The sequence below is a fragment of the Pseudopipra pipra genome, chromosome 3, assembly GCF_036250125.1.
Source record: "Pseudopipra pipra isolate bDixPip1 chromosome 3, bDixPip1.hap1, whole genome shotgun sequence".
Classification (NCBI taxonomy): Eukaryota; Metazoa; Chordata; class Aves; order Passeriformes; family Pipridae; genus Pseudopipra; species Pseudopipra pipra.
In genome coordinates, this window is record NC_087551.1 from 115,515,787 (window position 1) to 115,531,430 (window position 15,644).

Consider the following 15,644-nt stretch of genomic DNA (forward strand, 5'->3'; position numbering starts at 1 on the left):
GGATTAATTAGTTAATTTGTATTCACTGCACGGATTCATCCCTTCCCACACCTGAGCTGGCTCCTCCTGCGGTTGATGTTGGAGTGACCACCTCCATTTCTGCCACGAAATTTAGGGAATCACCAAAATCCCAGCGTGGTTTGGGTTGGAAGGGACCTTAAAACTCACCCAGTTCCAGGGGCAGGGACACCTCCCGCTATCCCGGGTTGCTCCAACCCGGCCTTGGGCACTTCCAGGGCCGGGGAGTGAAGAGGAGGAGCCCTCTCAGCAAGAGGGACAGCAAAGCAAACACGTGGAAAACCAAAAAGAGATTGTAAAGGATTTTTTTCCCTGCCTGGTCATTCCCACTCCTTCTTAACCACCACCAGCATTATTTTTTTTTTTTGAGGGTTTGATGCTTTTTATTAAAAATCTGCGTTATAAAGCACAACCTCCAGGTGATGGATAACACAAATTCCTGGAGCTGTGCACTGTGCTTGCGCAGAGGGGGCGGCGAAACACCTGGAAAAGGTTTCCCAGAGGAGCTGTGGCTGCCCCATCCCTGGGAGTGTCCAAGGCCAGGTTGGATGGAGCGACCTGGGATAGTGGGAGATGTCCCTGCCCATGGATTGGATGACCTTGGAAGGTCCTTTCCAGCCCAGACCATCCTGTGGTTTTCTGATGAAGCAGATGAGATCCCTCAGGATTGCTGAGCGTTCCTTCATGGAATCACAGAATCCCAGAATCAGTGGGGTTGGAAAAGAGCTCCAAGATCATGGAGCCCAACCCTCAATCCAACCCTGCTGTGATTCCCAGCCCATGGCACTGATGCCACATCCAGTCTCACCTTAAACACCTCCAGGGAAGTGACTCCACCCTTTCCCTGGGCAGCCCATTCCAAGGGCTGATCACTCTCCATGGAAAGAATTCCTTCCTGATATCCAACCTAACCCTCCCCTGGCACAGCTGGAGGCCAAGCCCTCTTGTCCTACTGCTGCTTCCTGGGAGCAGAGCCCGATCCCACCCGGCTCCCCCCTCCTGGCAGGGAGTTGTGCAGAGGGATGAGGTCTCCCCTGAGCCTCCTCCTCTCCAGGCTCAGCCCCCCCCCAGCTCCCTCAGCCTCTCCTCATGGGAATTGTGCTCCAGTCCCTTCCCAGCCTCGTTGCTCTTCTCTGCACCTGCTCCAGCCCCTCCATGTCCTTCCTGAGCTGAGGGCCCAGAGCTGGACACAGCACTCCAGGGGTGGCCTCACAGGGCCACAATCCCTTCCCTGCTCCTGCTGCCACCCTGATCCCGATCCAGGCCAGGATCCATCGGCCCTCTTGGTCCCCTGGGCACACTCTGGCTCCCGTTCAGCTTCCTGGCCATCCCCACTCACAGCTCCCTTCCTGCCTGGCTGCTCTCCAGCCCCTCTGGCCCAGCCAGGGGTTGTTGTGGCCAAAGGGCAGGACCCGGCCCTTGGCCTTGTGGAACCTCATCCCGTTGGAATCAGCCCCTGGATCCAGCCTGTGCAGGTCCCTCTGCAGAGCCCTCCTGCCTTCCAGCAGATCCACACTGCCCCCAGCTCGGTGTCACCTGCACATTTGCTGATGGTGGGACTCCGTCCCCTCATCCAGGTCATCAGGAAAGACACGGAACAGGGCTGGGCCCAGCACTGATCCCTGGGGACACCACTGGTGCCTGGATCCCAGATGGATTCAGCTCCATTCCTACCACTCTCCAGGCCCAGCACTGATCCCTGGGGACACCACTGGTGCCCAGATCCCAACTGGATTCAGCTCCATTCCCACCACTCTCCTGGCCCGGCCCTCAGCCAGTTCGTAACCCAGCACAAAGTGCCTCTTCAAGCCTTTTCCAGGAGTATCCCATGGGAGCAGTGTTTGAAATCTCGGAGCCCCCAGGGAAGGAACGGGATCGTGGATGTCTCACCCGCTCCGTGACTCATCCCAAATCCCCCGTGTCCCGGGGATACCGACCCCGCTGGTTGGATATTCCCACGACTGTCTCAGGAAGACGCCTCAAGACGTGACAAAGCCTAAACCCCACACCCAGCCTGACAAATCCGGGCTTGAGGAACATCCACATGTCACTGTCCCCGTTAAAATCTCCCGGGAATTGCGCCGTTCGCTCCTAAATATTTAATGTTGTCGGTCTGGAGCCGGAGATCCATCAGCTCCGGGTTCATCCCGAGGCATTGGCGGGCGGTTTTCCCTCCGCTGGCGCTGGGTTTAAACCTTACCCAGCACGACCTCACCGAAAGGAAACGTTAATTCCTAATTATTTTAAATTATTTCCTGTTCAGATTCTTGGAGAGAACTGAAACGTGGCCCGGCCAAAAAACACGGCCGTTTCAGAGCCTTGTTTATGTGGAGTGGTTCCTTCACTTTTAGTCCTGTTTATGTGAAGTGATTTCCTTGTTTTATTCCTGTTTTATTTGGTGTGGTTTCCTTGTTTTATTCCTGTTTTATTTGGTTTGGTTCCTTGTTTTATTCCTGTTTCTTTGGTGTGGTTTCTTGTTTTATTCCTGTTTATTTGCTGTGGTTCCTTCACTTTTATTCCCGTTTATGTGGAGTGGTTTCCTTGTTTTATTCCCGTTTCTGTGGAATGGTTTCCTTGTTTTATTCCTGTTTATCTGGTGTGGTTTCTTCACTTTTATTCCTGTTTATGTGGAGCAGTTTCCTTGTTTTATTCCTGTTTATTTGCTGTGGTTTCCTTGTTTTATTCCTGTTTATTTGGTGTGGTTCCATCACTTTAATTTCTGTTTATGTGCAGTGGTTTCCTTGTTTTATTCCTGGTTTTGTGGTGTGGTTCCTTCACTTTTATTCCTGTTTTTGTGGAATAGTTTCCTTGTTTTATTCCTGTTTATTTGGTGTGGTTCCTTCACTTTAATTCCTGTTTCTGTGGAGTGATTTCCTTGTTTTCCTCCTGTATTTGTGGGGTGGTTTCCTTGTTTTATTCCTTTTTATGTAGTGTCATTTCCTTGTTTTATTCCTGTTTATGTGGAGTGGTTTCCTTGTTTTATTCCCGTTTCTGTGGAGTGGTTTCCTTGTTTTAATCCCGTTTATGTGGAGTGGTTTCCTTGTTTTATTCCCGTTTCTGTGGAGTGGTTTCCTTGTTTTAATCCCGTTTATTTGGTGTGGTTTCCTCGTTTTCCTTTCCCAAGTTGGCGGATCAGCCCCATCCCGAAGGCTCTGCCTCTCTTGGCCTTCCCATCCAATCCAGGGGGGATTTAAACGGAGCCGGGATTGCTCAGGAGGCTGGAGGGCGATTCCAGGGATGATCCAGAACTCCTCCAATCCCCAATCCAGGGTTTTCCAGCAGAGAGCTGAAGGTGTGGAGCTCAAAACTCCCCTTCAATCCCACCCTTGTGATTTCCAAGTATCCCAAATCCTCTCCGGTGCTCCGCTTCTCAAGAAGCAAAAACATTCCCAACCTTTTAAAGAAAAATGGAATTTTATTCCCATTTTCCGCCGGGGTTGCCCAGAGAAGGGAAACACGAGGCTGTTTCCTGGGAATCCCAACCAGCCACCGGGAAATGGAACGATGGGGAGAAGGCAGAGGGTCTGGGATAACCCGGCATTGAGGAGACGGGAAAAGTGGCGTTTTTTCCCACCTGGGAACATCAGAGCAATCAGGAGAAGGTTCTTAATTTAATTTAATTTAGTTTAATTTAATTTCTTAATTGAAGAACCCCACAGCGATCCCGGCAGCAAAGGGGATTATTTTTCCATTCGGGAATTGGCAACGAGTCCCTGAAGATCCCGGGAGGTGAAAATCCTCTGGAAACTAGAATTAGCTTTTGGGAATGTTCTCCAGTGTCATGGAATGGGAAGAGACCTTAAGGATCATCCATTTCCAACCCTGGCACCTTCTGCTATCCCAGGTTGCTCCAAGGGAATCCAAACTGCCCTTGGACACTTCCAGGGATGGAGCATCCTTGAAGGACAATCCCCACTCACCAGGGATCCCACAGATTATCCAGGGCTCCTTTTTCCACTGATCCAGGTGTTTACTCCCCAAAAAAAAAACCCTGGAAGAGGCTTTGCTGTGGCCAAAACTGCAGCTGGCACGTGAATTGAGGCAAGTTCGGAACAGCCCTGGAATATTTGGAGTTTGGAAAACTCGGGAGCAGATCAGTCTTGGAATATTTGGAGTTTTGAAAACTCGGGAGCAGCTCTGGAATATTTGGAGCTCAGAACAGTCGGGAGCAGTCCTAGAATATCTCGAGTTCACTCAGGAGCAGACCTGGAATATTTGGAGTTTGGAAAACTCAGGAGCAGATCAACCCTGGAATATTTGGAGTTCAGAACAGTTGGGAGCAGCCCTGGAATATTTGGAGCTCAGAACAGTCGGGAGCAGCCCTGGAATATTTGGAGCTCAGAACAGTCAGGAGCAGCCCTGGAATATTTGGATCTCAGAACAGTCGGGAGCAGCCCTGGAATATCTGGAGCTCAGAACACTCGGGAGCAGCCCTGGAATATTTGGAGCTCAGAACAGTCGGGAGCAGCCCTGGAATATTTGGAGCTCAGAACAGTCGGGAGCAGCCCTGGAATATTTGGAGCTCAGAACACTGGGGAGAAGCCCTGGAATATTTGGAGCTCAGAACAGTCGGGAGCAGCCCTGGAATATTTGGAGCTCAGAACACTCAGGAGAAGCCCTGGAATATTTGAAGCTCAGAACAGTCGGGAGCAGATCAGTCCTGGAATATTTGGAGTTTGGAAAACTCGGGAGCAGCTCTGGAATATTTGGAGCTCAGAACACTCAGGAGCAGCCCTGGAATATTTGGATTTTGGAAAACTCGGGAGCAGATCAGCCCTGGAATATTTGGAGTTCAGAACACTCAGGAGCAACCCCGGAATATCTGGAGGGGGAAGGAATCCGGGAGGCACAACTGCGCGTCTCCGGAGAAGATTCCGGAGCTGCCTGTGTGGAGTCGAGTCCCTGCTGTTGGCTCAGCCCAACAGTTCCCTGCCTGTGCCGTGGGAATTTATGGACTCTCAGTCAGGCTTTAATGATCCCGAAAACAGCCTCGTTTTCACTTAGTCCTGAGCCTACTGAGCCGGGAAGGAATCCCGCGGGATACTCGGGATGCGGCAGGGCTGAGGCAGGAAAGGGATTTATGGGGCCCCTCTGGGCCAGAACTCTTTTTAAGCCTGTCCTGTGGCCCCTTCCCTCTCTCCCCTGCTTAAGCCAGGCTTAAAATCCTTATTTAATTAATGTTGAGGTGCAAATATTCCAGTGAAAAGCCAGGTCAGTCGGGAGGGGGATTCCTGGGCCGGATTCTGCCGTGGCCCCTTCTGGGCCAGACCGCTGTGATGAGGGACGATCCCAAAAGGCTTTCCCATGGATTCCCATCCAGGCAGGGGGAATCAGAGCTCCTCTCCTTCTTTCCTCTGCTCGAAACCTGCTCATCAGTCCTCGAGAATTATTAATTCTTCATAATATTCCTAATAATTAATTATCAGGAAAGAGTTCTTGTCGTCTTCCGCTTCTGCTTCCTTGGAATCAGAAAGGAACCATGGGATGGGTTGGGTTGGAAGGGACCTAAAATCCCAGTTTTACCCCAGATCCTGCTGCTTCACTCCAAAATCCTGCTGCTTTACCCTAAAATCTCATTTTTACCCCAAAAGCCTGGTGTTTTACCCCGAAATCCCAGTTTCACCCCAAAATCTTGCTGCTCTGCCCCAAAATCCTGCTGGTTTACCCTAAAATCCCAGTTTTACCCCAGATCCTGCTGCTTTACTTCAAAATCTTACTCTTTTGCCCCAAATCCCACTTTTACCTCAAATCCTGCTTGTTTACCCTAAAATCTTACTGTTTTACCCTAAAATCCCAGTTTTATCTCAAATCCTGGTGTTTTACTCTAAAATCTCATTTTTATCCCAAAATCCTACTGCTTTACCCCAAAATCTTGGTGTTTTACCCTAAAATCCCAGTTTTACTCCACATTCTGGCTGGTTTGCCCCAAATCCCAGTTTTGCCCCAAATCCCGCTGCTGTTCCCCAAAATCCTGCTGGTTTACCCTAAAATCCCAGTTTTACCCCAGATCCTGCTGCTTTACTTCAAAATCTTACTCTTTTGCCCAAAATCCCACTTTTACCCCAAATCCTGCTTGTTTACCCTAAAATCCTACTGCTTTACCCTAAAATCCTGGTGTTTTACCCTAAAATTCCAGTTTTACCCCAAATCCTTCTGCTTTACCCTAAAATCCTGGTGTTTTACCCTAAAATCCCATTTTCACCTCAAATCCTGCTGCTTTACCCCAAAATCCTACTGTTTTGCCCCAAATTCCAGTTTTATCCCAAATCCTGCTGCTTTACTCCAAAATCCAGCTCTTTTGCCCCATATCTCAGTTTTACCCCAAATCCTGCTGGTTTACCCTAAAATCCCATTTTTACCCCAAAATCCTACTGCTTTACCCTAAAATCCTGCTGTTTTGCCCCAAATTCCAGTTTTATCCCAAAATCCTACTGTTTTACCCCAAATCCTGCTGCCGTACCCCAGAATCCCGGGAACTGCGGGATCCTGCGCCCTCCGCGGGGTCTCCCGGCGGCAGCAGGAGAGGGAAGAGTCCTCAGGAGAGCGGGATGAGGAAATTGGATCCCACTTTCCCAGGAGCCCTTGGAAGTGGCTCCGGGGGCTGTCGGGCCCTTCAGCTCCCGGCAACGATCCCACAGCTGTGCCAGGGGTTTTGTTGGATCCTGGATCCGCATTCCCTCGCCTGTTCCTGCTGGAAAATCACCCCAATTAGCGCCCTAATTAGTCCGCCCCCGCTCCGGCTCCCGCCGGCTGCGCCTTCCAGCGCCATTCCCGCCTGGAAGCTCCAACTCCTCCAGTCCTTTTGCCATCCCACGGGATTCATCCGTGTTGTCCCTTCTCTTCTCCAGGTGTCGGCACGAGGAATTACTACAGGAAGATCGGCTACGAGCTGGAAGGGCCCTACATGGTGAAAAGGTTGGAATGACGCTCCGGCGGATCCGGGAGGAGGAGCGGGAGGCGACGCCTATCCCGGGAATCAGCCCCGAGCCAAACACCAAAGCCGCCAATGCCAAGGATTTGCTTCCAGCAATAGGATGGGATTGGACTTGGAGATCCTGGGGGGTCCCTTCCAGCTCCGGATATTCCCTGATTCCATGGATTCCATGGATTTTCCCCCCCGGAGAGGTCAGGAATGTTCCAGGTGTCTGGAACCACCTCCTTTGGGATGCTGTTGGAGGGGCTTTTCCTGCCATTAAAATCCCGTGGGGGGTTTTTTTTCCTGCAATCCCAATAAAATTCTTTCCCTGGGCTCCGTCGTTTGTGCCGCTTTTTTTTTTTTTCCCCTCCTTCTGTCCATCCCAAGAATTCCCAAGTTTGATCCTTTTCCCGGGAGACCACGAGGATTGGGAGCTGAGACCTTTGCTGGGTAAGAGCTGGGATTAAAACTTAAGCTGAGTTTCCTGGAATAACAGAGGTTGGAAGGGACTCTCGGAGCTCTTTCCAATCGGATTAGGATGGGGATATTGGAATGTCTCTCTCTCTCATCCCAGCGGGATTCTGCCCATGGAGGATCTTTCCTGGCTGTTCCCACCTCCCTCCCCTTCATCCAACAGCAGGGCTGGGCTTTGGGGAGGGTTTGATCCCTGTCTCTCCCAGCAGGGAAGGGCTCACATCCCTCTGGATCCCCGGGGTGGTTGGACTCTCTGATCCCAGAGGGATTTTCCAACCTGAACCATCCCTAAGGATTCTGTGCCATCCTGGCACTGTCCCAGCTCTCCACAATTCCCTGGAAGGAAGTTTTAGGAGGTGGAAGGTCCCCAATTCCCAAGGAACAAGGGACAGGAGGAGAGGGAACAGTCCGGCTCCGACAGTTCCCAGCTCCTGCAGATCCCACTTGGATTTATAATCCTTCCCTCCTTCAGTTTGGTTGTAATTGTGGGAAAATCGAGGCCCTGGCACGAGCTGGAATTCCCAGAGAAGCTGTGGCTGCCCCTGGATCCCTGGGAGTGTCCAAGGCCAGGTTGGATTCCCTTGGAGCCACCTGGGATAGCGGGAGGCGTCGAGGTTGGAATGGGATGAACTTTGAGGTCCCTTCGCACCCAAACCAGCCTGGAATTCAAGGATTTGAATCCCATTCCATGTTCAGGGACACCTCCTGCTATCCCAGGTGGCTCCAACCCGGCCTTGGACACTCCCAGGGATCCAGGGGCAGCCACAGCTTCTCTGGGAATTCCAGCCCAGCCCCTCCCCACAACTCCTTCCCAGTATCCCATCTGGCAATCGGGAATGCGCACCAGCGGGAACTCTCTCGCCTCCCAGAATTCCAGGACGATCCACAGGGCTGTTACCTGCTGGAAAAACATGGAAGAGAAGGGGATAAGAAGCTTAAAACTCTCCCAAAGAAAGGTGAACCCTCCCAAAAGACTCCCAAGGAAAAGCTTCCAAGCAGCATCAGTTTTAGTGGGATAAGATGCAGCTTCCCAAGGAAAAGCTTCCAAGCAACATCAGTTTTAGTGGGATACAATGTGGTTTCCCAAGAAAACACTTCCAAGCAACATCAATTTTAGTGGGATATGATGCAGCTTCCCAAGGAAAGACTTCCAAGCAGCACTAGTTTTAGCGGGATAAGATGCAGCTTCCCAAGGAAAAGCTTCCAAGCAGCATCAGTTTTAGTAGGATACAATGTGGTTTCCCAAGGAAAAGCTTCCAAGCAACATCAATTTTAGTGGGATATGATGCAGCTTCCCAAGGAAAAGCTTCCAAGCAGCATCAATTTTAGTGGAATAAGATGCAGCTTCCCAAGGAAATGCTTCCAAAGTAGCATCAATTTTAGTGGGATATGATGCAGCTTCCCAAGGAAAAGTTTCCAAGCAGCATCAATTTTACTGGGATATGATGAAGCTTCCCAAGGAAAAGCTTCCAAGCAGCATCAATTTTAGTGGAATAAGATGAGGCTTCCCAAGGAAAAGCTTCCAAGCAGCATCAGTTTTAGCGGGATAAGATGCAGCCACACGAGGAGCGACATCCAAAGCAGGCACTTAAGGGAGAGCCCATATCCATGGTAACTCGGAGCCATTATCCAGCACAATCCCGGCTGCACAGCGGGATCCAAAGCCCCGGGAAGCGCCATCGATCTGCCCGGCGGGGGGGACGGAGCCGGGTAAGGAAGGGAAGGAGCTTTGGAGCCACGTTCCCTGCGGGGGGGAAGGAAGGGAAGGAGGGAAGGGAAGGCAGCAGCTCCCCGGGAAGCTTCGACCGGGATCGACTTGGAGATCAATCGAGTTCCCCACGAGAGCCGCTCTGGCACTAAATCTTTCCCCCCTTTTGGAAGTTTTCCTCCCCCGTCCACGGCTGCACCGTGTCCCTGCGCTTCCATTCCCAATTTCCTGCCGGTCCGTGCCCTGTTCCTCGCCCTCATCCCCCTCCCAGACCCCCCATTCCATGTCATTCCTCACTTTCCTGCCCAGCACAGCTTCCCAGTCCCTCTTTGTCCCTCCTCCCTGTGCCAGCGCTCAGCAGCATCCCAAATTCATCCCTAAAAACACGGTATTTTCTGTTTTCCCGCCCCGTTTATCCCTTTCCCAATCCCTTAACCCTCCCCCCTACCCCACCTGCTGCTCCCTTCAAAGCCATTCCCTCCCCAAATCCACCTCCATCCTCCAGCTGTGCTCCCTTCCCACATCTTCCCTCTTTTCCCCCCAACCCTCTCCCGCCCTATTCCCGACCGTCCAGCCCTCAGCTCCCCCTTCCAAACCCCACCTTCCTCCCACACGCCCTCCCTCAAGAGACAACCGCCCCTTCCCCTCCTCCAGCAGCCCCTCAGCCCCAGCCATTCCCAGTATCCCACCTAAATCCCCTTCCCTTCCCCACCCCAGCCCCCCTTCCCCGCTCCTTTCCCACCTCTGACCCTTCCCCTTTTTCCTTCCCCACCTCAGCCCCTTCTCCCCATTCCCCAGAGTCCCTTTTCCCACCTGGAGCAGCCCCTCAGCCCCAGCTCCTCCCTCCATCCCAAACGAGACCCCTCGGCCACCTCAGACCCCTTTCTTCCCCACCTCAGACCCCTTTTTTCCCCACCTCAGACCCCTTTTCCCACAACCATCCCCTCACTCCCACCCTTTCCCTGAGGCTCCTTCCCCACCTCCGCCCCCCTTCCCTTCCCCACCTCAGCCCCCTTTTCCTCATCTCCCACGCTCCCAACTCCCTCCCGACCTCCCCCAGCCCTTTTCCCGGTGCCGCCAGCCCCAGCCCCGCCATTCCCCAGCCGCGTTCCCCTCAGCCGGGTCTCGGTTCCCCCCGTTCCCCTCAGCCCGGTCTCGGTCCCCCCTCAACCGTTGCCGGCCCCGCCCCTTCACCGGCCGCGTTCGCGCCGGACCCGCCGCCGCATTTCCCGCCGCGGCCTCGGGCCCCGCCCCCCGCTCGCCTCCCAGCCAATCAGCTTCCCGCCTCGCCTCCTCTTCTCCGCGTCCCGACCAATCAGCGCACGCGCCTCTCCCCCTCCCACCGGCGTCGGCGGAGCCCGATGTGAGACGGATAAGGAAGCGCTGCGCGTGCGCGGCGGTGGCGCTTAAGCTGAGGACTACAAGTCCCAGCAGGCCCTGCGGCGGGCGACGGCAGCGCGCTGAGGGCAAAACTCATTGAAAGGCGGTGGGCTGTGACCGACCCCCTGCCGTGCGAGCGTCTGTCCGTCCCTCTGTCCCTTTGTCCCGGCGGTGGGACAAATATCCAAGGCAAGGAAATGCGGCCTCTTCCCTGCTTTTCCTTCCCAGCTCTGGTTTAGCCCCGGTCATGAAAAAAAAGTTAAATAAATTCAATTTTTGGATAATTTTGGTGGATACCCGGAGGGTACCCAGCCCGCCCAGGTCCTGCAGCGTGGGGATTTCGGACTATCCCAGATTTTGTTCCTGCCTGGCCACGTTTCCCAACTAAAATACAAATTTCCCGCTGTCTTTGGGATGCGCAGTTGAGCTGCTGGAGGTTTCCGTGTCCCTAAAACCTGTGGGATTGGGAAGAAGGCCTGGGAAGAAGCAGCTGGATCATCTCCATCCTGGCAATAAAGGGTTGTTTTGGTGGTTTGGGAAGGGATGGATGGTTTGGGAAGGGATGGGGGTTTGAGAAGGGATGATTGATTTGGGAAGGGATGATTGATTTGGGAAGGGATGAGTGGTTTGGGAAGGGCTGGGATTTGGGAAGGGATGGGGGATTTGGGAAGGGATGGGGATTTGGGAAGGGATTTGGGAAGGGATGGGGGGATTTGGGAAGGGTTGGATGATTTGGGAAGGGATGGTGATTTGGGAAGGGATGGGGGATTTGGGAAGGGATGGAGGATTTGGGAAGGGATTGGGAATTTGGGAAGGGATGGTGATTTGGGAAGGGATGGGGGATTTGGGAAGGGATGGATGGTTTGGGAAGAGATGGGAGATTTGGGAAGAGATGGGGGATTTGGGAAGAGATGGGGGATTTGGGAAGGGATTGGGAATTTGGGAAGGGATGGTGATTTGGGAAGGGATGGGGATTTGGGAAGGGATGGTGATTTGGGAAAGGATGGGGGATTTGGGAAGGGATGGGGGATTTGGAAAGGGACAGCTGGTTTGGGAAAGGATTTGGGATTTGGGAAGGGATTTGGGATTTGGGAAGGGATGGGGGATTTGAGAAGGGATGGATGATTTGGGAAGGGATTGGGAATTTGGGAAGAGATGGGGGATTTGGGAAGGGATGGGGGATTTGGGAAGGGATGGTGATTTGGGAAGGGATGGGGTATTTAGGAAGGGATGGTGGCTTGGGAAGGGGTGGGGGATTTAGGAAGGGATGGGGATTTGGGAAAGGATGGGGATTTGGGAAAGGATGGGGGATTTGGGAAGGGATGGGGGATTTGAGAAGGGATGGGAGATTTGGGAAGGGATGGGAGATTTGGGAAGAAATGTAGGATTTGGGAAGGGATAGTGATTTGAGAAGAGATGTGGAATTTCGGGAGGGAAGGTCTGGATCCCGACAGGGCAAAGCTCCCTCCTCATCCCGCGTCCATCCCGGGATCGGGATGCAAGAAAAGAGGCGGGAAAAGCTCCAATCCGGCCGAAAACTCCTTTTCCCACCCCCCGGAAGCGCGGCGGGGTCGGAAGTGGCTCCGGGGACTTTCCCGCCACCTGATGGATGCGGGAGGGGGGGGGACACACACCAGGCTGCCCTGCTTCCCAAAAAACAGCCTCCAGTGGGAATGAGTCACCGATTCCAATCTGTTTTCCAGCCCATCCACCAGACAGAGCAGATTTTTTTCCCCAGGGAAGAGGTTTTTTTTTCCCGGGAAGGAAGAGCCGCCGTCCCAAAGCCAGGAGAGAGGACACGGTTGGAATATCATCCTTGGCACGGTTGGAATACCGCCCTTCCCATCTTTCCAGGGCTGGCCCCAGGAGCTGGACATAAATAAAAACTTGCGGTGGCTCCCGGATGTTTTTCGGGAGCGGGGATTTTCCGGCGGATCCCAAGGTGTTGCTCGGATCCACACGTGGGAATATGGGTTAAAAACATTCCCCTGCAAAGCTCTTTGTCCGCCCTGGAATATTTCTGTGGGGATATTGGCAAAATCAGGAGTTTTTCCAAAAAAAAAAAGAAAAAATCAAAAAAAAATCAGACTATGGAAAAAATAAAGGATTTTTCCAAGCTGGGATCAAGCTCTTCTCCAGTCGGATCACTTCTGGCATGGAGGGGATGCACGAGGGAGGAATCCATGGAAGGGAGTTGGAATTTGATGGTCTTTAAGGTCCCTTCCCACCCAAACCGCTGGAGCGTAATTTGGGAAGGGATGAGGGATTTGGGAAGGGATGGAGGATTTGGGAAGGAATGGTGGATTTGGGAAGGGATGGGGATTTGGGAAGGGATGGAGGATTTGGGAAGGGATGGGGATTTGGGAAGGGATTTGGGAAAGGATGGGGGATTTAGGAAGGGATGGAGGATTGGGGAAGGGATGGTGGTTTGGGGAGGGATGGAGGATTTGGGAAGGGATGGGGAATTTGGGAAGGGATGAGGGATTTGGGAAGAGATGTGGGATTTGGGAAGGGATGGTGGTTTGGGAAGGGATTTGGGATTTGGGAAGAGATGGTGGCTTGGGAAGAGATGGGGATTTGGGAAGGGATGGTGGTTTGGGAAGGGATTTGGGATTTAGCAAGGGATTTGGGATTTGGGAAGGTGTGGGGGATTTGGGAAGGGATTTGGGATTTGGGAAGGGATGGATGGTTTGGGAAGGGATGGGATTTTGGGAAGGGTTATCTTAAAGCTCATCTCATTCCATCCCCAACACCTTCCACTATCCCAGGTGGCTCCAAGGGAATCCAACCCGGCCTTGGACACTCCCAGGGATCCAGGGGCAGCCACAGCTTCTCTGGGAATTCCAGCCCCTCCCCACCCTCCCAGCCAGGAATTCCTTCCCAATCTCCCATCTCTCCCTGCCCTCTGGCAGTGGGAAGCCATTCCCTGTGTCCTGTCCCTCCAGCCCTTGTCCCCAGTCCCTCTCCAGCTCTCCTGGAGCCCCTTCAGGCTCCAGAATTCTCCCTCATCCTGGAGAAAAGAGGGATCAGGAGGGACCTTTTCCTGCCCCACAACTCCCTGACAGGAGGGGGGAGCTGGGGGGGGTATCCCCAATTCCCAGGGAATAAGGGACAGGAGGAGAGGGAACGGCCTCCAGCTGGGCCAGGGGAGTCTGAGGTGGGATATTGGGAACAATTGGGAACAATTCCCACATGGAAAGGGCTGTCAGGCTCTGGAATGAACTTCCCAGGGCAGGGGTGGAATCCCCAATCCCTGGAGGTGTCCAAGGAACGGCTGGACGTGGCACTCAGGGCTCTGGTGGTGTTGGATTTGGTGACCTTGGAGGTCTTTTCCAAGCTGAATAATTCCAGGATTCATCCAGGGCCTGTTGGAGGTGTCATTTCCCACTCCATGGAGGGCACCAGACGGAGGATTCCCAGCTTCTTCACCCCCTCCAACCCCTTCCCGAGCTCCTCCGGCTCCCTGAAGCTCCTCGAGGAGCCCCAGTGGGATTATCCCACTGCTCTGCCCATCCAGGGATGCAGAAACCCCTTGGACCTTCATCCCGCTCCTCCTCATCCCACCGGCACAAACCTCCGCGCTCCCAACGGGAATGGACCATCAGCAAGAGCCCACATCCCCTTTTGGCATTTTCCCACCCCGAATTCGGGGCAGTTAAGCCCTTTAAACTTCAATTTATTAAAGTTTGCCCTCGTGCCAGATCCCACCTGCTTCATGCTCTCATCCCAAAAAGGATCATTGCTTTTCCCTCTCTCCGGATCCTCCCCCTCCAGGGATACGATTCCCACCCCCCAAACTGCTCCCAAAAAAACCCCCTTTAAAACCAATTTATATTCGTGTTTTCCCCACCACCACCTTAATTTTACAAGGGGTCAGTTTTCCCAGCTCCCAAATCCCAGCCATGGGGGGGCTGTGGGTGCCTGGAAAAAACCTGGGAATGCTGGAAAAAAATGGGAGTTTTCTCCTTTTTTTTTTTTTTTAGCGGGCTGGGTTTGGGCAGTTCAGCTGTCAATTATCCCTCTGTTAATTAGCAGGGCCGTAAACGACATCACGTCACCCCGATGTCATTTGCTGCCTCCTGCTCCTGCCAGCTCAACATCACCATCATCATCATCATCACCATCATCATCATCATCATCATCATCATCGGATCAAAGGCGGAGAAAAACCTCTTTGGCCAAATTTGGGGAGAAAAGGAAGCGGGAATAAACACCAAAAAATGGCTATTTTGGAGAGGGCAGGAGGGGGATGTGGGGGGAAAGAAGCCCTGAGAGGTTGGAATAATTATCCCAGGAAATGACAAAAAGGAGCACGAAGCCTTCCCCCTCCCTGCTGGAGAGCCAGGGAATGTGGTCCTCGTGGGAAATCCGGGAGAAACCCCGAAGGAAAATGTTTATTATAAAAAAAAAAAAAAAGGATTTGTGAAACGAAAAATGAAAAAAAAAACAAAAGCAAATTAATTTGAAGTTTATTTATTAAAATAATAAAAAAAAAGTGTTCCAGTTTCCAGCACTCTCGGCTGGAGTCTCCAGCCCTGTTTTTCCCCAAAAAAATCCCAAATCCAGGCTCTCCTCTTGCTCCCAGCACGGGGCAGGTCTCCTCCGAGCGCTCCTGTGATGTCATATCCCGCCGCTTTGGGGCATTTCCCTTCATTTCCTGATTTTTTTTTTTCACTCTGGCACATCCCAGGTGGTCTCACCTGGGGCCTTATCCCGGTGGAAAAGCCTTTCCCTTCCCAGCTCCGGCCCTTCCCAGGGAGTCATCACCAGGAATTACCGAGATGGGATCGCAGTGCCACGGCACATTTTGGGATTTCATTGCCAGGGTGGGGCAGGAGAGGGGGTCCTGAATCCGTGAATTCCCACCTAAAAGCGAGGGAAAAAACCGGGATAATGCTGCTCTGCAGGAGAAACCGCTGAAGGTCAAGCTGGATTTGGCCTTTCCAAGCCTGAGGCAGCGTTTGTTCCCGACGCCGGAGCGGGCGGATCCGGGCTCTGAGGCGCCTGGATCCCCTCATCCGTGAATGGGAAGTTGGAATTTTCTGCCCCCAAAATCAATCATTCCCGGCCGCACGCTCGGGAGCTGTCGGGAGCGGGCTGGGAACGGGCTCGAGGACCCCCCCCCTGTGCCTCATCCCGGGCTTTGAG

General features: G+C 52.9%; 1 protein-coding gene and 1 long non-coding RNA gene across 2 annotated transcripts in view; one reads left to right on the forward strand and one right to left on the reverse strand.

Moving 5' to 3' along the window:
• Nucleotides 1-7,271, forward strand: part of ELP3 (elongator acetyltransferase complex subunit 3) — an 89,776-nt gene extending 82,505 nt beyond the window's left edge. The window contains exon 15 of the mRNA XM_064651169.1: nt 6,867-7,271. Coding sequence (XP_064507239.1) covers nt 6,867-6,943 — 77 coding nt within the window. The 3' untranslated portion in view covers nt 6,944-7,271. The remainder of the gene's footprint in view (nt 1-6,866) is intronic.
• Nucleotides 1,843-6,701, reverse strand: LOC135412439 (uncharacterized). Its single transcript, XR_010429640.1, has 2 exons — nt 4,225-6,701; nt 1,843-4,192 (listed from the first exon to the last, which is right to left on the reverse strand). It is a non-coding gene; the product is annotated as an uncharacterized LOC135412439 (long non-coding RNA).
• Nucleotides 7,272-15,644: the final 8,373 nt, after the last annotated feature.